The 23117-nt window shown below is 40.1% G+C and overlaps 1 protein-coding gene across 6 annotated transcripts in view; it reads right to left on the reverse strand.

Moving 5' to 3' along the window:
* TTN (titin) overlaps positions 1-23117 on the reverse strand; it is a 272276-nt gene that overhangs the window by 211588 nt on the left and 37571 nt on the right. For 3 of the 6 annotated variants that reach the window (XM_077776374.1, XM_077776371.1, XM_077776370.1), the window contains 7 exons: positions 22959-23100; positions 22704-22869; positions 21383-21614; positions 19487-19771; positions 19131-19256; positions 14310-14498; positions 8826-8882 (listed from right to left, as the gene is read on the reverse strand). In XM_077776374.1, the coding sequence (XP_077632500.1) occupies positions 8826-8882; positions 14310-14498; positions 19131-19256; positions 19487-19771; positions 21383-21614; positions 22704-22869; positions 22959-23100 (1197 nt within the window). Of the gene's footprint in view, positions 1-1306; positions 7726-8825; positions 8883-11618; positions 12192-12837; positions 13213-14309; positions 14499-19130; positions 19257-19486; positions 19772-21382; positions 21615-22703; positions 22870-22958; positions 23101-23117 lie in introns of those variants that run through there. The other 3 variants (XM_077776372.1, XM_077776373.1, XM_077776375.1) reach the window with 3 other exon arrangements.

The raw sequence follows: 23117 nt of genomic DNA on the forward strand, positions 1-23117 counted from the left end.
AAACAAAGTTACTTTAGGAACATGTATACATCCTAAATTTGAATACTTAGGAATTTCTAGTTTTAAAAATGAAATTCAGTAAAAATGACGGGAAAGCTGAATATCTTGTTATTTGCATATAACCTGAAATACAAATTACCATATTGCTCACTACTAAAAATGTCTCCCCTTCTTTTTTTTCTAATTTTAAAGATTCTGAAATTGGCCTGTGGTTTAAAATTTCTGTATAGGGGCGCCTGGGTGGCTCAGCTGGTTAAGCGTCTGACTTCAGCTCAGGTCATGATCTCACGACTCGTGGGTTCGAGCCCCATATCGGGCTCTGTGCTGACAGCTCAGAGCCGTGAGCCTACTTCAGATTCTGTATCTCCCTCTCTCTCTGACTCTCCCCTGCTCACACTGTCTGTCTCTCTCTCAGAAATAAATAAAACATTTAAAAAAATAAAGTAAAATTTCTGTATAATTGTAATATAGTAGTTTCCCGCCTACTCCCCACCCCAGGCCAATATCGAATGCTGTATTTGACACTTGATGCCATTTTAAAAATTGAGAAAATGGGGTGTCCCCCAAAGTGGAAAGATCTTTCTTTGTATATTTTGCAAATGTCTAGATGAACTCTACCCAAAAAAGAAAGCACCATTGGTCCCTTCAAAACCAGCAAGAGTTAAAATATTTAAGAAGAGGGATATCAACACTGAAAATATCTGTAAAAGAGCCAAACAAAGATATTAAGATTGCAACATAAAACAGATTATAGAATTCATTATCAACCGGCTGAAGCTGGTTTCTGTTGTTTGTTTTGTCTATTCTAAGTCCAAGTCAGTACACATGGATGTGAATGCAAAAGGGTTATAATTTCAAAAATGACTGATAGAGCAGAGGGGAGATTTACCTTACCGATTTGTCCACATGGTCATGTGACACAGTCTTCCATCTTGTGTTTTACTTTACTTAAATAGCATACCTGCTAAAAGAGAATGCATTCTACTGAGGCTCTTTTGTGGAGGACGAACGAGGGTAAAGCAGCAGTACAAACATTCGGGTAGCCACAGAGATATTTAATTGTGCCTGATGATTCACAACATAGTTGACACAGTGATAGTTCCACAGTGTAGATGACAGAATATTTACACGTATTACAAACATGAGATTTCTCCAGAGAGAATCCGTTTTCCCAGGAGTTTCCCACATATTGAATTCAAACCGAGTAGTAGACCTATTTGGAAATTTATTGGATTGATACAGGAAAATCTGGGAGCACTTGAACCGATTTAATAATTACTGAGGCACTGAAACATTGTGTGGGAAACTAAGTTAGTGTGAGGGTCGCACAGGTCTCCGCCATTCCTGACTCATTTGTAGCTACACACCTGTACTCGCCTTCATCATCTTTCACTAAGCTTGTTATAAATAGGTTGTGAAATCCTATGCCACTTTCCTCAGCACTAAACCTTGTACCTTGCACCAATCTCCCATCTTTGTACCAGTAAACCATGGGTCTTGGAGAGCCACGAACTAAACACTGGAAATAAGCTGCAGTACCTAAAGGTGCGTAACAGTCAGAAATACCTTTGATAAACCTGGGAGGCCCTTCGACCACCTGAAATTCAAAAAAGCTGCCTGAATATTTGCTCTTTAGGACCAATTCTTCCTTCACACTGCTTAAAGTCACTTTACTTTTCTTTGTCGTCATAGAAAACATTTCGGAATCTCCCATGGTGAGGAATCCCCGGCAGATAGCCTCTCCTACTCGATTGATAGCTCTGCACCTATATGTCGCACTGTCAGATGGACACACATTTCGAATTTTAAGGGTGTGACTTCCCTTCTCCTCACTGATCACATATTTGATGTTATCTGGTTCAATGCACATATATTCTTTATACCATTTAACTTCGGGGCTAGGGATGCCTATGACCGAACATTTGAACACAGCGTCTGAATTTTCTGGAATTTTAAAATCACAAATAGGCATTATAAAGCGAGGAGGCATTTCAAATACCTCTAAATCAATTTTTAAATCTTTGTTGTCTTCCTCCCTTGAAGTCATACTTGGATCTGCTAAATTCAATGGTAGAACATCCAGACTCACAATCATGCTTTTATGATCAGGAGTAAATTCAGGAACTGTGACTATTTTCACTTGCTTCTCAAATTCTTTAACATCTTTTTCACTTAATTCCACTTCCAGAACAATTTCTTGAGGAGAAGGTGTTCTGGATGATGCAGTGTTTTCCAAATCAAACTCCATGACATGCTGATGTGTTACTGGAGGTGGGAGAGCCACCGCTCTTTCCTTCTGCGGTTCTATGTCTACACTGGCAAAGCTCTTTGCTTCCCCTATGATGTTTACTGCGTGGCACATGTACTCTCCTGCCTCTCCTTTTTGAATGTTAGAAATTTCCAAAGAACACACATTACCCACCCTTTCTATTTTGATTCTTTCATCTGGCTCTAGCAAAGATTTATTTCGATACCATTTCACACCAGGAACTGGAATGCCCTCAACTTCAACAATGAAGCCTAACGTTGTGTTCTCATATATCTTCCTTTTGGTCAGAGGCTCAATGAAAGAAGGGGGCATTTCATTGTCTTTTGGTTCAATGGCTTCATTGGGTGTGCCAAATGAATCGGAACGCCATAGTTCATAAGCTGAACTCCTCTCTTCCGAAGGTGTATGGAAATGTTCATTTGGTGTACTGTCCTCCCTTTCTGTTTTTGATGGGTATCTTTTAAAGTGTCCAGTGGGGTTTGGTCCTCCAGTAGGAATAGAATATTTTTCAACCATTTCTCCTCCTAAAGGTGTAGAATATCTCTCGACTGCCTCTCCTGGGGGTGTGGAATATCTCTCTAGTGCCTCTCCTGGGGGTGTAGAATATCTCTCTAGCGCCTCCCCTGGGGGTGTAGAATATCTCTCTAGTGCCTCCCCTGGGGGTGTAGAATATCTCTCTAGTGCCTCCCCTGGGGGTGTGGAATATCTCTCTGCTACCTCGCCTTCGGAAGGTGTTGAGTACCTTTCGGCAGCTTCTTCTAAAGGTGTGGTTCTTTCAACAGTCTCACCTCCTGAATTTGTTGAGGGTTGTTTAGTTGTATCTGAAGGAGTAAAATATAAATCAGGAGACTTTGGAGTTTCAAAATGTTCAACGGAGGACGGAGGTGTATAAAACTGATCTAACTCAGAGATCTCTTCACTGCTTGTACTTGCCACCTCAATCGAAACCTCAGATTCGGGAGAAAATGGGCGACCTAATGTTTCCTGTTGTTGGTTGTAATATTCATACACAGTGCTGAAAGTTACTTCTTCAACCTCCATTGACGTGACTGATTCACTCTGAACATGCTTTGCCTTGCGTTTGGTGTCTTTCACGTCACGAACTTGGTGCTTTCCAGCAGCAAGTAAATATTGTGCTAGGGAGGTCTCAGAGTCCGTTACTTCTGCTGTATGTGCTTCATCCGATTTAGGAAGATTTTCAGAAAAACAAGTTTCTATCTTTCCTCTTTGAGTAGCGGAGAAAGAAGTTTCATTCTGAACTTGAACTTCTTCATAACATTTTTCTTTTCCAAAGGCATCACTTTCTTCACTTGTTTGTTCCTTTGGATTCTGCTGTTCCTCGCTTGTCAAGAGTGGAAAGCACTGAGTCAAGGAGACTTTTCTATGGCGTGTGGCTGCCTCGTGATCATCATCACCCTTGTGGTCTCCCCAAATTCCAGTGACATATCCCTGTGTCCCGCCACCCTGCTTTTGAAATGAGGCCAACTCTGGTTCCAAAATATGTTCTTCTTCCACTTCACGAACCTCTAAAAGCTTTTCCTCGCTTGCTGCTTTTTTCAAATGTGAAATGAAACTTCCATCTCCATTTTCTAGGGAACTTTTTTCCTCAGAAATATTCGTTTCTCCTACAGCAGCAGACGAGGTTTCAAGTGAGGCCCATGGTTCACTGTGGGTTTCTTCAGAGAAGGATTTAAGGGAAATATCAGTATGTGAAATTTCTAAATTCTGTTCCTGTGTACGTTTTTCCAAATAAAAGGTATTTTCATCCGAATGGCTTTTCTCCATCATAGTCCTACCTGAAAACCCCTGACTGGAAGGAATTTCTGGATTGGTGAATATGTTATTTTGTACACTTTTAGAAGTATTTTGTGTTTCGGATTGAAATGTTCCAGTGCCAGCAATTTCTTCTTCATAAAGTGTTTCCTGTTGCCTAGTTTCCTGCCCTTGAAACTCCTTCACTGGATCTCCTATATGAGAATACATTTGTTTTAGATCAAATACAATGTTCTCAGCATCAGCTATTTCAGGATCAGGATGTTGGATTTTAAAATATGCTTCTGCTTGACTGCCATCTAATGCCTGAAATTTTATATTTTCATTTTCTATTTGAGGGTGGAATTGCTTTAAGTCAAATGTAATAGGTGCTTCATGTTCCGTCCTTTCTGAAATTGCGGGCTGATCTATGAGACCTATTTCTTTTGGTTGTTCCCTCTCTTGTACTTCATATTCCGTAAGAGTTTGAGAAGAAAGCAACTTTAAATTCATCTCAATGTCAGAGGAATCTGGTTCAGCATTTGGAGACATTGTCTCTGCCTGATGTAGGTTACCTGATCTTGAAACACTTGGCTTTAATGGAAAGTCTCTGTCACCACGCTTCCTTTGAGGAGGATTGACAAATTTCTTGGGAAGTCTTTTTTCTAGAAGTCCTTTTTCTACATGTTGTAACTTTTCAAATGCAATGATTTTATGCTTCACCTTTTTTCCTGGGTAATAGCTTTCTTCACCCAGGGGTTCTTCATACGCAGTGATAGAGGAATCTTTTGTATCATAACAATCGGAAGGTCTCTCAGAGATATTTGCAAAATAGTCACGTTGGGCATATTCTTGCACATCTTCCCTTTCTGCTTCAAGTTTTCTGAAATCATTTTTTGCCTCTTTTCTAACTGTTTTAACTTCACTGATATCCTCAACAAATGGATAAACAGTACCCTCTGCTTGGTACAGTTTTGATTTTTCACTTACACGTCCCTCTTTCGCCATACCCTGACATTGTACGAGTTGGGCAATGATAGGCTTGTTGATTTTTGTGGCTCTAGAAGCACCCCACATAAATCTAGGTAGTTTTTCCCTGGAATATGTGCAACGAACTTGGCTTTTCTGGTCTATCTGTTCAGTTGTCTCAAAGCTTTGAAAACATTCCCTTACAGAATGCTCTTTTATATTGGATGGGGGAATAAAAGGACCAGGTAGATAACCATAAAAATGCACCCTTTCAGATTCTCCCTGAATTTGTTGGTCTTTGAAATATTTTGCATAAATTCCACCAGTATTTCCCAATTGACTGTACTCCCTGAGAGGGTCAGGCTCCACTGTCAGATCTGAAACACTCTCAGCTGTTCCTGAATTGTTCTCAGCCACACATTTATATTTTCCAGAATCGTGAGAATTGAGGTCGTTAATATATAATCTGTGGCTAAAATGAGCTTCTTCAAACTGAAACTTCTGGTTCTGCTTTAACATGACTCCATTTTGAAACCATGTTACAACTGGCTTAGGCTCACCAGACAATAAACATTCAAGTATTAGGGATCCCCCTTCCCCACATCTGATATGCTTCGGCATTTCCTGTAACATCTTCGGTGGCTCGTTAGTAATATCAGACGAAAATATAAATTTGTGTTTTGGTGACTGCGAAGCCTCAGCTCGAGGTGTTGCTTCAGCTCCCAGCTCCTCAGGGTGAAACAATTCTCCGGAGTCTTTATCCTGTTCTGGGGTAGGGGTAGCTGCTGTTATCTGAATTTCTACAGGGAAGGAAAGCAATTCTACGTCTGCAGAGGGAGGAGGACATGGGGGGTTAGTGTGTAACATATGGAGATTCGTTTGGCCCTTTTGTCTCAAAGACGAATGAATGCCTCTTGTTTGGTCAAACACCAGTGCCAGCTCCTCTTCCTCATCCACGTACTCGTGAAACACTGGGACTCCGTGTGCTTCAACACCGTGCCCTTGTTTTGCTTTCACTCTAAGTATGCCGGTGGTTTTCACCGTTCCATATTGGTTAAACAGCACACAGGTAACAGAACCTTCGTTTTGAGGAAGAGCAGAAGAAAAAGTTAATATTGAATAGTTTTCCGAGGTCTGAGAGATAAAGCCTCGGTTCCGGGGGATTGGGATATCATTGTTATACCACGTCACTATGGGTGGAGGATATCCTTGAAAATGACACACAAATTTGCAACTGTCCCCTTCGTAAACTTCTTGAGATTCAATTTCTTGAAGAAACGAAGGTGGGCAACGCTGTGGATGTTTCTGGAAAGGACTTTCATAAAATTGTGTGATTTTTTCTTCTTGTTCAGATTTGAATTCGTCAACTTTTGTGTACGTAGAGTGCTGTAATTCTCTCAAATTATCCTTTCTTATTCTCACACTATCTTGGTCTTCATTTTCTTCAACATTTATAACTGCACCAAAAGATTCGCTGGCGTGTGGCATAATAACGTGGGGCACCTTTTCAGTAGTCTCATAGATTTCCTCGTTCTTATTTACAATGGTGATAGTTCTAGAGGACTCTCCAATTTCAGTTTTGGTCATAATTTCAAGTGGTTCTCTTGCTTGGGTATCCTCACTTACTAGAATCTGACCATATAAATGGTCTTTTTGTAGATTTTCTCTTAGAAATGCCTCTTGGCTCATTCTTATTTCAGTCTGGAGAATTTCTTCATCAACAGTAGTTTGAAAGCTTCTGGGAGGTTCCCCAGAGGCTACATTTTGATCCATTTGATTAGAAAGGACATGTGGCTTTGGGACAATACCCTCGCTTGAATGATCTACCTTATCCCTACTTTCGGCTAGATCAGATACAGACCTGCTTTCTATCTCTCTGGAGAATAGAATGTCTTTATCGCCAGCTTCACTTCTCAGAGTTCTTGAGCCGATTTCTGATGACATTTCTGAAAGAGATAATTTCTTTTTCTCCGTTAAGATTTTTCTAGCCTCCCGTAAACGTTGCAACTTCATTTTGGTCTCCTCGTCCAGGAAGCGTTCACCTACATTAAGCCATTTACTTTCTAAATATTCTTCATCATACAGAAAGTCACTTTTCTTGCCCGGACTTACTGTCTTAAAGTGTATAGTTCGCATCAATCCCATTTGTTCTACATCTTGTTTTTTGTTAAAGGGAGAGCCAGTAAACCTCAGGCCCACCTTTATTCTGTCTTCCCCCCTTTCAGCTACAGCCTCCATGTTTTCATGTGTCTGTTCTGCCCTTTTCAGAAATTCTAAACATTTCTCATCTTGCCCTTTTTGCATAACAAGCAAGGATGCCGTTGATTCAGCAGACCCTTCGCTATTAACTGCCAATAATCTATAACTTCCAGAATCTCTGTGCTGGACACTTTTAACCTCTAAGCTGGAAGAGTGATGATGTAAATCACTCTCAGTTTTTATAACCCATCGAAGACCTGTTGGGATAGGTCGGTTATTATGAAACCAAGTCATTTCTGGAGTTGGACAGGCAATTAATTTACACATGAAAACAACGGGTTCGCCCTCTAAAACATATTGAAATGCAAGTTTTTGGGTAAAAGAAGGCTTGAAATATTCGGGCCAGGAGCTTGTAGATGATATTCTACTTGCATATCGTTTAGCAGCCATGGAGCTGTGGTCTAAGTCTTCAGAATCGGAAAAGGCGTCACGTGTATCTCTTTCTGAATGTTCCGATTCCCCCTCAGAGGACAATTCTGAAAAAAAAAATAAATTATAAAGCATTTTACTATTTTCCATCGTATTTGAAAAAGTTGAAAATGAATGAAATATTGCAAAATAGGAAATAAAATAAAATGCATGCTACAGATTCTCACAAATCCATAAAAAAAAAATTCACTCACCATATTTGTTCGAATAAACGCAACACCATGCTCTGTTTAAAAGATTCTGACACGAAAATCGTTCGTTGTCTGGTCTTTTCTTCAAACTGTTGAAATTTCTTCTTGAACAAGCAAAAATGCATTTCAAAATAACATGTTCCTGTGCATGTTTGTTTTGAGAGTAGGAAATCTTTGTTCTTTTGGTGGCTAAGAGGAAAATCTTACCTGACTTGCAGAGAGTGGAATAAACGCCCTTTCTGATCCTTTTGATTGTTTGATTAAATTATTATATTTTTGAGCATCAGCTATTTAAAAATATCTACAAGAACTTTAACCATAAGTAATTAGCTAAAACAAAATGAGAAGGCGTTTATTCGAACTAATACAGCCATAAGGTCACAATGTTACACAAAGAAAAGCAGGCAATAAGGATCACGTAAGGCAGCTATCTGCAAGCCAGTGTAAGAGACAGATCAATGTTAAAATGATGTATGTGCATGAAGTGTAAACCAGAATGGGAATGTAACATTTTCACACATCCTAAATAAAGTAGCATTTCAATCATCATAATTCATTCATGACATTGCATTCTGAGACTGACAGCTAGGTGATTGCCTATTGTTCAGTTTAACTTGCTGTGACTTTGAAAACAAAGTTCTACTAATTGATTTCATGCATTAAGATGACAACTTTTTCTAATACACACTCATGAAAATGGCTGCAAACACGAAGTTGAATATGGCTGATAAATTTTAAATACAAGACTTTAAATTACCATCAAACAAATTACTGTGAAATGCATGTAACCATCAGCATTCTAAACCAGGCATGCGACATAGTAATATATACTCTAAGAGATATATTTGTACATCTATGTCATTTTTCTCAATATTCCTAAGAGAAAGTAGGCAGGTCAAGGATTCTATTAATCCTTCGGAATTTCTACTTAAATCTCACATCCAATGTAACAATACCTTTCATCTCCACCTCAATCTCCTGTTCAATCCTCCCGTGCAAAATGGATTCTGGCGCTAAAATGGGAAAACATATAAAGAGGATTTTAATGATTAATCCAATATACCTTCTGCCTCAATTCATATATTCATACAATTATAATTTTTTTCTTTATTCTAGTAACAGAAAACTGTATCCCCCAAGTGCACCCAAAAACTCCATGCCAGACAAATCGATGAGCTGATAAAAGTACATGACAATGCTGGCAGAAAGATTTTGAAACATTTTTATTTTAGGTTCTCTGTGAAAGTTCCACTTTTAGTTTCATAATTCCCCATGCCTGTACATGCATTCCAAAAAGCAATCCACAAACTAACGGAATATTCTCTTTTTAAAAAAAAAAAGTCCTATCAATGGAACACTTGCTAAGAGATGGAATCACATTTAGAAGGAACATGCATTTTCTAACTTGCCGCCTTTTGCCGAGGGCTATTCTCAGGTGTTCCTGCAGAATTAAGTGTTTCCTGCTTAGTAAATATGCCTTTCATCTGGGCCACCTTTAAAACTTGAGACTACGCAAAGTCTGATTATACGGTAAGGAGCAAAACAAAGAGTCCTCAACTCAAAACAGCTTTTATTATATAGGGAAAAGGCGCAGGCTTTAGACACAATTGTCTCTGGGGCAGCTTCTTGCGAAAAGTGGGCGGTCGGGTTCTCTCTCGTCCTTCTGTCCACCTGTGTGGCGCTGGGTGAGAACGCTGGCCTCCCTGGCTCCTCCGCTTCTTGGGGGCTTTGACATGAAGTGAACGACAAGCTTGCTGTTTTCTTTGATGATTCTCTCCTTACTTCACGGGTTGTTTTAATTTGTGACTCTTTGGATGTTTTAATACTTTTAGTGTCTGAACCAAGGGCAATTTTTGTAACTGTTCTGGCTTGCGATTCGTTTGCTAGGTAAGAATAAAGTTAGGAAAAGGAATAAATTAGCTGTGTTTGTAAGAGTAAAACACATGCTGAACTTAGAGAAGGTGATGTGTCATTAGGATGAGAAGGAAAGCAGCATGTTAGTCCCCAAACTAATATATGATATATCTATGCTTACTACGTACAGAAGAACTCCACTCAAACAGACTTACGGGGTTTTACCTTCCTACTTGAACTTCGCGGATAACTATGCTGCCTACATAAAGTTATAAGGCCAAAGTAAAAGAGGAACATATAAAGATTTGTCTTATGTTCAATAATTAGATAACTGTGCCTGATCCTTCATTTTTCAACCACTTAAAAGTGGCTTATCTTTTCCCTTTATTAAGTACCAGTGAGGCAGCCTGGACTTTCCAAAGGAAAAATGCTCACGCTCCAAGAGCACTTTAATGATATGATCAATTAGAACTGAGTGAACTGGAAACCCTGTGGCGAAAATGTCCAGCTCAGATCCATTATGGCCATGTGATCAAGCATGTACCATGGCCCTAGGTTCCTTAGGAAGTGAGGTGAAAGACCTACATTTTTCCTACCTCCACAACATGGCCAATTCTCAATTCTGTGGCTGCAGAAACTGTCATAGTTGTCACCATGTCACCTCCAGATAAATAATCACTCTGTGTGATTATTGCGCTAGCCAGCAGCTATGGTGAAATTGAGGGTCAACTCTGGATGGTTGAATTTTCTATCTAATTTGCATAACTAGTTCTCAGTTCTTGAGCTAGTCCCTTTGAAGCCTATGAAAATATTACCAAAAATCACTACAGGACAAAATGTCAGACTAAGAGATGAAAAAGACTCTTTTGGACAAATAAGATTACAGAAATATTAAATGATATATAAGCCTGTTTCAAAATTCAGAGCCAAGATGTTCTGTCATATAGCACTGTACTATCCCCTGCTCATCTCTAACATCTCAGAAATGGTATGGACAGATCAGGAAAGACTTTGAGGCCACAGCTCTCCATGGACCCCTGGGGGTGCTAGAACTTCTTCCATCAGCTTCTTTCCACAGGACTCAGTAAAGACTCTTTGCCTGAAGACATACAGCATGGGATTCTAGCACCTAAAGAGTAACTTTCCTGTTATTAGTATAATAATACTAATGAAAGTATTTAAGAGGAAGTTCATGGATAAAAGGAAGAACTTATCTTTTCCAAGACCAATTTATTCATGCATTTCCAGACACGGTGGCAAATCAAGCCCAATAACAACAAAAATAATAATCTTGCCATGGAATTATTCTACAATTCCAGGATGATCTGAGACTGTAAAGCAGCACATCTATTAAGAAATAGCTATAGACTCCTGAGGTTGGTCCAGACAGAGCCCTATCATTGTCAGTGCCCAATTTGTTATTTTCATAGCCTCCTTATATAAACATCTAGAACTTCCAGATCTGCAAACAAAGCGCAGATGAGAAATTTGAGCCTCCTAATATTACAATAATTGAATTTAACCTTGGCGTAATATCAGGCACAATAATAAATCATCAATACTTGATGAACTGTAACAGCTTGACCTTCTTCAGTGTACCTCATAGGTGGCATATTTGGAAAATACTAGAAAAAGCGGCGCATATGAGATAAGCTGTAACCTTCTGAAATGAGATTTGAAAGTTACACTTCCTTGAACCTAGACTGGAAAGTTAGAATGTTCATCACAAGTTTGGCCAATAACTTGGCTGACTTTCGTAAGTCTTTTATGAATAGAGGGCTGAGTTAGAGATATTCTAATTAATATATTCATTGATCCAATTTGCATGGCAGAAAAGCTGCATAAAGCGATGGGGATGAAATGAAGCAAGTCAGAGCTAAAAACCAAATAAGCACCTTCTACGCTTAGTACTGCTGATGTTGTCTTCTCTCCATACTCGTTGTGTACATTGCAGCTGTACAATCCTTGGTCTACCGGCTGAACATTACATATGATAAGAAACTGAGTATTTCCATGTTGTGACTGCTTCACTCTTTCAGAGTCCTCGATCTTTACACCTTCATGAGTCCAGGTTACATCAACAGGGGATTCATCTTGTAAAACACAGACGAACTGAGCAGTGTCGCCGCACTTTACACAGAGGTCCTGAAGCTGCAGGAGAATCTTTGGTGCCTCACCCACTGCTTCTTCAGCAAAGTCCCCAGATAACTCAGTGCTTTCTGCAATTTGTGAAAGGGACGCAGTGTGGCGCAACTCTACATTTTGAACCGATGCTGCTGTGTGGATGGAACTTTGAGATATACTTTCAAAAACCTGTGATTCATATTCATATGATGATCCTTGAAATGACTTAATTTCACTTTGGGATAGTTTGCTCTCCTGCTTTGTGAAAGAGGACTCTGCCACTGCCTGGGACTTGGTGGACTCTCTTACATCTTTCCCAGAACTCTGCCTAGCTAGGGCTTGCACTGTATAATCAAGTGACAAGAAAAAGAAAAGAATATTAAGATCTAAGCTTTGTCACTTGGTTAGGTTAGTAACATAAAATGGATTGGAAGATGAAGATGAAAGATGTCATTGTCACTTGGAAGCAGCATGCCAAATGCAGTATGCTCTAGGATGTCAGATCATACAAAAGAAAGCTCATTCCCAGTGATCCAGTGATGAATGGATGATGAAGGCTCATGCGGATGCCACACTGTATCTGGTCCTTCCTTCTGTTGTCACTGCAGCTAACCAGAGTGACCTAGTCTCTCTTTCTCTCTCTTCACCCCCCTTCCTGAGATACCATTTGTCCTTCTTCCATATACTTTATAAACAATACACAGCAAATGGATCTTGAATGATGCAACTATGAGATGTTGTTTAGAAAAGTAAAAACATCAAGCAAAGCTGATGCCTAAAAGAAACCACTTACTAGTGTAATACACAGAATATACACTTCAGTGAGATTGAAATTGCATAGGTTAGCCCATAATTGAGAACTTGGTGGGTGTTACGTTATTAGTAAATTATCGACTGACCACAGTATGCAAGAAGACAGACAGCAGAGACTCTCATTAGTCACAGAGGGAGTAGGAGGTATCCAAGTCTTTAAAGCAACATGGGCTTTACCTTTCGGGGTCACTGTGAGTGTAGCGGCACAAGAGGCTTCCCCAGCACTATTGGCGGCTTTGCAAGAGTACTGCCCAGCATGCTCTGAGTAAGCATCGACTATAAGCATTAAAGCCATGCCTGTGGACTCCTCAAAATGGAAAACTACATCTTTTGTTGGTAGAATTGGCTGCTGGTCATGAAACCACTGGATTTCTGGCTTGGGAATGCCAAAAACCCTTGCATGAAATCTGACTGTCTCCCCGCTGTGCACCCTGAGGCTTGACAGAGGCTGGATGAAGACGGGCTTTTGGCCAAGGGAGTCCTTCTTAAATGAAACAGACGAAGAGACATGCCATTGGGAGTTTGATGTAACTTCTCCAAATTTGCTAAATCCTGAAAAGAAGCATGCCAACCTTTAATGTCTTACCCTGCATTGAAACCAGAACTCATTCGGAGTTGTCTACAGATCTGTCACAAATTTCAATGGTGGACTAGAAGCCAGTCCAACCCTATTGCCTTGTCAACATATGCCACTATAGGAGCCAAATCATACACGTTCACTTCCATTTTCCAGACAAACAAGCAGAGACATAAACAGTCTAAGAAACTTCACTGTATTGTTTGTGAAGGCAGTAGTGAAGTACACAATTTAGTTTAGGTATTCTTGTTTTCTGTTTTTATTTTCTTTCCCTCTGGTTATTAAATCAGATTTTCTATTTTGTAAACCACTTTCAATTGATTATTAAGAAAATACCTAATTACTATAGTGTTTAAAATGAAGGGAAAAACCAAAGTTGCCCTTAATCCTATGTATTTGTATACAGTTAAGAACACATAGACTAAATTAGCTTAGCAAAAATAGTCTGATCGTATAAAAATATTTTCATCTTGTTTTGAATCAAAGTGCCCCCACTACCAGGGAAGTGTTTCTGATTGCAGTTTAAAAGCCCCGAGGATCAGAAATGCTAAACCATCTTTGGACTGGGCCCCTTAACCTGAAGGCATTCTTTGAATGATGGCGAATGCATCTAGGTGGTGTCCAGGCCCGAAATCATCCTCTGTAGCTTCTGTGAAGTCAGAATCGTGTCAAGACAATGGGGGGAGAGTAGTGTTGACATTAAAAAAAAATTTTTTTTTAAATGTTCATCCTAGTTAAATGAGAAAATAAATGCCTGTACGTATTTCTTTAGCACATTTCTCTCCATTCTGATACATGCTGATTAGAAAGCATGAAAGCTGGCGAGGAGAGCAGTACATTACAAAACACTATAAAGACAAAGCAGGGCAAAATAGAAAATGATGGTTTGTGATTCATAAGGAGATGGGATAAAAGAAAAGTAAGAACGCCGCATATTACATGGAAACGATTAGTTGCGTTAAAAGAGAACGGTAGGGCCAATGATGGTTTACGTGGAATCTTTAGTGACTGTTACTGGCATTGTGAGATTAGATCCATATTTAAATGTGGTTCTTAAAGTTGTTTACTGTACCTGCCAGTCTCAAGTTGGCTGTGCTTGATACTTGACCAACAGCATTATTAGCAACAAAAGTGTAAGTTCCTTCATCTTCCGGAAAAGCTTCGGCAATTTCCAGCTGGTAAGTGTCTTCAAACTGAGTCATTCTAAAGAACCGAGATGGCTTGATTTTCTTGTCTTTGGCATACCAAGACACTTTGAGATCTGCATCACAAAAGAACAAAAAGATATTTAAACCACAAAAAGTGATGGATAATTTTACCTGCAGACACACTATTGATTACCTTGCTGACGACATTTCATATCTATCTTAATAACATACTTCTCTTTTGGGCATGCCACATCTGCTCTCATAGGTTTTCCTTTCATCTTTAAGAAAAGCATGATTCTAGAAAAATCTAGCTTATAGACTTGCAATGTTTGAAATTTTATAATTTTAGTTCTACTCTTTTTAACTAATTGCAGGTCATGCTGCGGACACAGGGACAAGGTTTTGACATAGTGACCTTGAGAAAAAGACAGTCCTAAGGTAGAGGCATCGGGCTGTGTTTGATGTAGGATTGTGGTTGCTTACTAGGCGAGGAAGAAAGGAAATCTGCACGTCTGGTAGGCAGAGAGATCAATCAAACAGAGCTGAGAGAACCAACATACCCAAAAGGATAAAACAGACACCCTACAGTCTGAAGAAACAATTTCTATGTTGTTAGTGCCAATAAGCAAGCATTGAAAGGTCTGAGCACAGCAAAAAATAATTTTTAAAACTGAGATTAATGGAATTTGGGCACCTTAGCTAGATTTGGCTTTTTTCAAAGTAACAGTAATAATAAATAATAATAATAAAACTAGTTCTTTTCACATAAGCAGTTGAATCATATTAAAATGATAGAAAATAACCCAAAAGCAAAGATAAAATAACCTTATATTGTTATGGTTTAAGGTAAAGTGCATGTGAAAACATATCATACTTCATTGAAACAATAACCTTGTAAGTCAAGAGTGATTTTAAATTTAGTTATCTGTTTTAAAAGCCACAGCCCAAGCCGAGTATGATCACTATACCACTTCTTTATCTCATTACCATCTATAGAGGATTCTCTTATGGTCTAATCAGCTAGTGTTTGCACTTTAGCACAAATATTGGCTTGTGAAGGTTCCCCTCCTTCCTGCCCATGGTGGTAGGTTTATAAACTACAGGCTCTCCTTTTAAATCTCTTCACTTCCGCAGGTAGCAAGGTAAGGTAGAAAATGGAACCCTGATACCACAATTTACCAGCTGTGTGACCTTAGGCCCGTCATTTGATCTGTCTGGACCAGTCTTCTCATTTGTAAAATGAGACGCATAATAATTCATGAGCTATGCTTTGCAACAAACTGTTGTGTGAATTAAATGGCTTACATGTGGAAAGGGCTTTATAAACCACTGTCACAAGTCAGTCATTATAGAAAGAATGTTTAACCTCACATAGGATCAGCAATGCCTTTAATAACTTACCAAAAGTCAGGGCCATGTGATGTAAGAGACAATACCATCACATGGAATTTAGCAATCATTCTATAAATACTTAGTTTGTCCATAAAACTTCAATAGAAATGGAATAATGAAGAGTTTGGTCTACTGCTTTATAAGGGTTTCTGCATATTCCTACTGACAGAGGTGAACTGATTGAAGCCCTAGGATAGGCATGCATTGCCAAAAATAAATGAGTTAAAAGGTGAGACCTTTCTTGGTAATGGATTTCTGACTGAGCTGCCCCTTTCTGTGTCAGTCACTGGACTCTTTTGGCTTCTGTGAGGCCATCCCACTGCCCCTGCTCCCCATTCTACTACTCCATTGTATTTGGTCTCTAAATCCTGTTAATTCCACCTCTTGAATTCAATCTACACCCTTGTTTCTCCCGATTCCCCTAGTTGAAGGCCTTGTCAACGCTTTTGAACTCTATGAGGATGGCCTCTCCCTGGTTCTCACCTGGTCTCACCTCCCACATCCGATCATTCCTCTTTTCACTACTACAGGAGGGTCTTTAAAAAGTAAATCATGTTACCTAGGGACTTAAAAGTCCTTCAGCTGCTCCTGCGTAAACAAGGTAAAATCTAAAATCCTAAGCGTAGAATATCAAAACCTTAGTACCTGGCCCTTGCCTTCTTTTCTGGCCTTCTCATCCACTTATCGCAACGCTTTCCAACCATACGTAAACCACTTGTCGTTTCCAGCACATGAAGTACACTTGCAAGCTTTTAGGACTTTGTAAATGTCATTCTCTGCCTAGAACACCGCTGTGTTCAAGGATCCTGTGGATTTTTCAATGCCCAGTCTGTGCATCTCTGTCTGTGTTGCAAACAGTCAGCACTGAGTACTCGGACTGTTACAGCACTGACAACCTTGGGATCTAGTTGTGCATGTGTGTCTCCTCACCTACACACTGAATTCCATGAAGGCAAAAGCCAGGTCCTGGCATCTCTAGCAGATAGGGTAATATTTCAATAGCAGGAACACACACATTGGTCAAACAAAACTGAAGTTACTTAAATGAACAACAGGAATCCATCATTACTAGACTAATTACTTATCCCTTTATTTAGCTAGCTGTTGCTCAGTAAGCCTTCAAATGATACTGATTATACGTAGAATAAACATTAGTAAAAAAGGTAGCTTGACTACGTTGTAAAATTGTGCTTTTACAAATTGCTTTTCCACCAGCAGGTGGCACCAGAGACCTTCAGTAGACAACACTTTCTCAAAAGCGCCACGTTATGGCTCAGGGCCAAGTTCCATGCATCAGTAAGTACTGAGTTCCAAAAACATGTGACTGAGGTTTCTGAAGACTCATAATTTTTTCAAGTTTGTAGAAGGCAGGGGTGAATTTACTTTCCTAAGGTAATACTTGGTCAGAGAAAGTTGTGTGAATATTTTTACTTCCAGGGACTTCAACCTTTATGATTTGATAAGTTTTTAAAAGGGCATTTTACTTAATAAACTTAACTTTTTCCATATAGAAAGCACGGTTGCAAGAGGATGCTCAAGCCTCTGTATGTGTATAAATAGTACCACACATAAAGAGTTAGTAACCCATAAAGTCCATTTAAACATTTAAAGACGGCAGTCATATAGAAAAGATATTTTTGTCTTTATACCCCAAGTGGAGTCTTTTTCTAAAAATTATTTATTGTTTTTTTTTTTTTTATTTTAGAGAGGGAAAGAGCATGTGTGTGTGAGGACGGGAGAAAGGGAGAGGGAGAGAGAGAATCTTAAGCAGGCTCCACCCTCAGCAAAGAGCCTGACACAGGCTTGATCCCACAACCCTGGGATCATGACCTGAGGAGAAACCAAGAGTGAGATGACCAACCAACTGAGCCACTCAGACACCCCCCAATTGGAGTCTTGTAAAAGGCTTCAAACATACTTTTGCAATACCTTAAAGGCAACTATGATATTATTTATAAACTAAAGAGTACTGTATAAAGACTACGGCTTTAGATGATCCATATATACAAATATTGATTTGAAAGCTTTCCTCTAAAAATTCAATGAAAGGACAAATTATTTAGTGTGGCTTTAATGAATTTGATATTAAAATGAATTTTCTTTATTGTGTTAGTGGGATATTATCAAATCAGTCCTTATTTCTTGATATTTAGTATTTCTCAAACTCTGTGCTTTGAACTCACAGTCTATAGTATTTCTCCATGTTGGTTGCCCAATACCAGACTTTCATGTCTATATAATCCCCCTCTATAGTTATAATAAAATTAATGTATTCAGCACCAGTCACTTGCCAGCCTTGCCTATAGGCGCTTTACCTACATAATATCTTAATTATGCTCATAAAAATCAACAGGTCCATTTGGTTTCTAGATCAGCATCTTCATCTCAGAGGAGGAAATCATCAGGTCTTAAAAGGCCAAATGAAATACTGACTTGTTTGGGAAAATGGCTCATAGCAATGCAGAGATTGGTTCATAAACCAATGGAAGAGGCATAAAAATAAGCCCACACTTAATGAGGAGTGCTGTGAGAAGCCTAAGCTCTAAGAATTTCCTTTTGGTGGTCATATATAAAGGCCAAGAATAGGGGAGTGACTTGCATTTGGGATAAAGTTGATTTACTTTTTCCCTACCTGAGATAAACTTACAATCATAATTGGCTTGAAACAGCTGCAAATATTTTGTCTCATTCTACCAGTACTGAACTCCTGAGACTAGGGGAAGGGGCCATGGGTGTTTGGGAAGCATGCCCTAATTAAAGAGCACACAGCTAACCGACTGGGGGCTACTATATGATGAACACTGTGCTATGTGCTGATGTGTGTTATCTAACACGATCCTGATTGGTATTAGTCATTTGATAATCATTCTTTTGTCCAGTTAACAATTATGTATTGAGTCTCCACTATGTATGAAGCTATTCTAGAACAAGAACCCACCCTTGCTGCCAAGGATTTTACCTTCTAGTAGCTACGCCTTTTTAGGCACCAGGTTTTAGGTGAATTCCTGCCCTCGTGAAATGTATGCTCTAAGATTAAATGCAATACTATTCTTACTTTATTCATGAGGGAAAGAAAACCAGAGAAATCATGTGTTTGCCTAAGGTCACACAGTGGAGCCATAATTCAAATCCAACCTCTCTGATCATAATGCCCCTTCTTTTGATGCTACATTTCAGTAGCAGTAAACATGGTCTGTTCCTTAGTTCAGTAATTCAAGTAAGTCTTATGCAAGAGTCCCATTAAGAGTCAAATTATGCCTGGGAGGTATCTGTGACAGAGGAAAAGGCGAGAAAGCTTTCCTCAGATCATTCTGTGTAAGTATTAGCAATGATACCTTTGCTCATGAACCTACCTGTTCCAGAAACTCTGCATTGGAAACGGGCTGGCTGTCCCTCAGAAGTGACAGTGTCCTGAAGTGGGGTAATGATAGCAGGGGGATAAACTGGCATTTCCTGATCTGGAGACACGACTTCTGGAACTAAAGAAAGGGACCACAAGATTTGTCAGGATTAAGTCACCTACAGACCTCACAGAAGAATGGAGCATGCTGATTTATCTTAATTCATGTGGCAACAGGACATGTTCTAAAAGCTGGGCAGCAATCCACTTGTATGAGCTTCAAATCGTATTCATAAATGCAGTGGGACAAGGTGCAAAAGCGGATTTCTTAGGTTTTATTTTAAGCTGAGGACAGCAAGGCCTTTCTACCTTCCACGGAGAGTGAAGCTGATGTCGTGGCTACTCCGTAGTCATTCTTGGCTTCACAGGTATAAACAGCTGCGTCCTCTGGGAAGGCTTCAATTAGCAAGAGTGTGTACTCTTGCCCATCGTGAAGGAATTTGCACTTGAAGCCAGTGGAAAGCAGCTGCTCTTCCTTGTACCAGGAAATTTTGGGCTGTGGTCTGCCAGATATCACAGCACAGAAGCGGGCAGGCTTGCCAGACTGCACAGTGATGGGCTGGAGCTCCTGCAGAATTTGGGGCGGTTCTGGAGCTGGAAGTAAATGAAAACAAACAGCTCGTGAAAAAATGTGAAAACATAGGAGGGCATGTGAAAGTCTGTGCTCGTTTGTGGCCAGTGCCCAGGAACAAAACTTGGGAATTATGATAGCTTTACTTGCCTCAGAATATTAGAACATTCTTTGTGCTGGGAAGGAAGGAAACATTTGGAATTTTGTCCTCAAGTAGAGAGAATACCTTGAGAAAGTTACTTCTGATATTTGAGGCTTGTGACAGGGTGTTACTTAGATTGTTGAACTTGTCAACATAAGGTGATCACCCTTTGTGTGTTGGGGTCTGGGTGGGGCTGTAGCAATGGACAATACCCTAAAAATACTAGAACAGGGGCACCTGGGTGGCTCAGCCAGCTAAGCGTCTGACTTTAGCTTAGATCTTGAGGTTTGTGAGTTTGAGCCCCACATCAGGCTCTGTGTGCTTTGGATCCTCTCCGCCCCNAAAATAAAAAAAAAGAGTGTGAGACCAACTTCCACGTGCTAATTTTACATCATTTGAATAAAACATGTGGTGAGGTGGTTCATTTCATTCTGGTTTGTTTTGCAACTATTTGTGTATGTGTCATAGCTATTTCTTTATACACAGGCGCCAATGAAGCACAATCAGTAACTATGAACGAAAGAATACATGTTATTCCAGATCTAGTTAGAGGTAATTAGGTAGACTGAAGAAAACTCACTTTCCCGCTATGCTAATCAAAGTATTTTGTCTTTGTTGTGACGAGTGAGGGAAACTGGTTAGCTTACTGAACACAGAAACGGGGAGAAAAGGACTTCTGTGAGGCTGGTTTCTGACCTTTACTCCTCTGTGCCTCAGTCTATCCACCACTAATACTGAAATAATAAGAAGTGGATACCATGATCATTTGGTCTGCTAGGGACTGAAGGAGTGTTGGCAGTATGGTTCAGTTTCATTAACTTGAGGTTATTCCTAGAGTCCTTTCATCTGCTTCATGGGTATTGTTCGGAGAGAGATGACTCAAGATTAAAACAGAGATGGATGGTCCTTTTTCTCTATTTAGGCTAGTCTCCTTTTCAGGTCAGTGTCAAATTCAGTTCTAAGGTTTCTAATGAAGAAAGTGAATGGTTTAATGGCATTCCTCTGAGCATCTGGTAGCATGTGGCATTTCCCTTAAAAGTAAGAGCCTGTGGCCCTAGGGCTTGGGTCACCTGCGGCTGTCCAGGCCCTCTGGGGCCTCAAAGAGGATCTTTGGGTTTTCCCAAAGGAAAACCTATGGGTTGGTAGAGCTACTTTAGCACTTCGGGCTGAGAGCAGAAAACTCGACCAGCTGAATGCTGTATCTAGAAACCCACCGGGGGCCTATTGTTATTGACATACAGTGGCTATTCAATCCCGGTGACTAACTACATGAGGATCCAGCCATTAGGCACCTTCTGGGAATGACATCTTTACAGTCTTTTTAATGGCTGCTCTCCCTTTACCAGGGGATGATGTGAAAATAAATGTAGTTGCAAACACACACGTACCTTGGCTTCCCTAGAAATTTCCCAGAAACTATCAGCACTTTGGGAACTTAAAGGGGAAGATTACTCTAGACGGATTCGCAATATGTGTCAGTATCTCTACCTACCGTTGACGTAGAGCGTAACAGAACTCCTGTTCCTTCCTGCCACAAAGGTGTATTCACCGGCATCACTGTGCCGGGTCTCGGAGATAAACATCCGGTGGATTCTTCTCTCCACCACATATTGGTATCGTTCTTGAATTTGGAAATTGATTTCAATGCCATCTTTATACCAGTGGGCGTCCACATCGTCTTCGTTGACCTCAAACTCAACAACGGCACGTTGTTTCTCAATAACCTTTGGATCGAACAGCATAAGAAGAGAACTGAAGCCCAGGTTTTCTTTCAGTTTTGCCCTGTTTCTAAAACTGCTTGTTTCCAGAGGGTGCCAGCCTTATCCATGATGACATAAAAAGGTGACTGGTTATGTCACATTCTGATTTGTCCTGCATACCCCTGGACAGTTGCTGCCCTAACTTTTTCTGTAGAGAATCGTATTTATACCTACACTGAGGAGAGATACTGCCCCCGACGAGACTATGTTTGAATCCTTAGATGTTTGCTTCTTAACTAATAACCGAAATAATGACACTTTATATCTGTGGGCTTTTTATGTTTGACAATGCTCTTCCAAGTTACTGCTCAATTTGGTTTTGTATGGTAGGAACAATAACCTCCTGGGATAGGTAGAAACTACAATCCTCATTTTTAAAAGTGAGGAAATCAAGGGTCAGAATCACACAATACAGGACAGGTGTATTCAGGTGGCCTGAATGGCCTGGTTCTCCTTAGATGAGCAATATGATAATCTGAACTCTAATGATATTTCTCTTCACATGTTACCTCCTTACATCATTTGAGAAGACTGGCCCTCATGAGACTGAGCTCTGCACATGTGGTGGAGAGCAAAGGTGTCTGACTCCGCATCCTTGCTAGGAATCCAGCTTTGCTCAAACTGTTCTTCCTCTCGGGCCTCAGAGGAATTGTTCCCAGCCGAGTCCCTATATACTTGTCCCTCTGGGATAGAAGGCTTCCAAGGAAATGCCACCTTGCTCTCAATTCCCTGAGTTCAGTGGCTGTGTGAACACCACAACGTGTATTTCAGTTCTTTTCTGGTTTGTGCAGCTTGGCAGGTGGCCATTTATGAGACAGTGAAGTTTCCACAGCTGCTTTAATTAAAGTATCTAGACAGCTGCTAAGGACACACCATTTCCCTAAGTGAGGGAGAACTGTGACTAAATTGATGTCAGATTAAGAGTCTAAGCCAGCAGGGATCAGCTGTTTTCATTCTGTGCTTAGAAAATTTTAAAGTTAAAAAGTGAAAATACCAAACTACGGATTACGTGCTACTGGCGATGTCTCCCCAAATTGAGCACGTAGACAATACCTGAACCGACTTTTTAATACTCCGGATGCGAACATCTCTGCCCTCTACAAAGAGGTTAGCAGTGGATATGTTGCCTCCTGCCACCACTGCGTACTGCCCGGCATCAGACATGCGGGTGGATGGGATCAGGAGGCGGTGGACATACTTCTCCTTCTGTATCTTTATTCTGTGGATGAAATGGAAATTGAAGTTTAATGCACAGTGACTCAAAGCAAACTGGGAATTACTGGAACGTAGCAAAACACAACAACTGACCTATCCACAATCTGCAGTTCCTGGCCATCTTTCATCCACTGGACAGTGATGTCAGGTTCAGAAACTTCACATTCAAACATGGCTCGCTTCTTCTCAAGAACCTTAATATCCTTAATGTGTTTCCTAAATTCTATGTGACGAGCTGGAAAACAGCATGCA

Source organism: Crocuta crocuta, unplaced genomic scaffold (assembly GCF_008692635.1).
Source record: "Crocuta crocuta isolate KB4526 unplaced genomic scaffold, BGI_CrCroc_1.0 scaffold17, whole genome shotgun sequence".
NCBI classification, from domain to species: domain Eukaryota; kingdom Metazoa; phylum Chordata; class Mammalia; order Carnivora; family Hyaenidae; genus Crocuta; species Crocuta crocuta.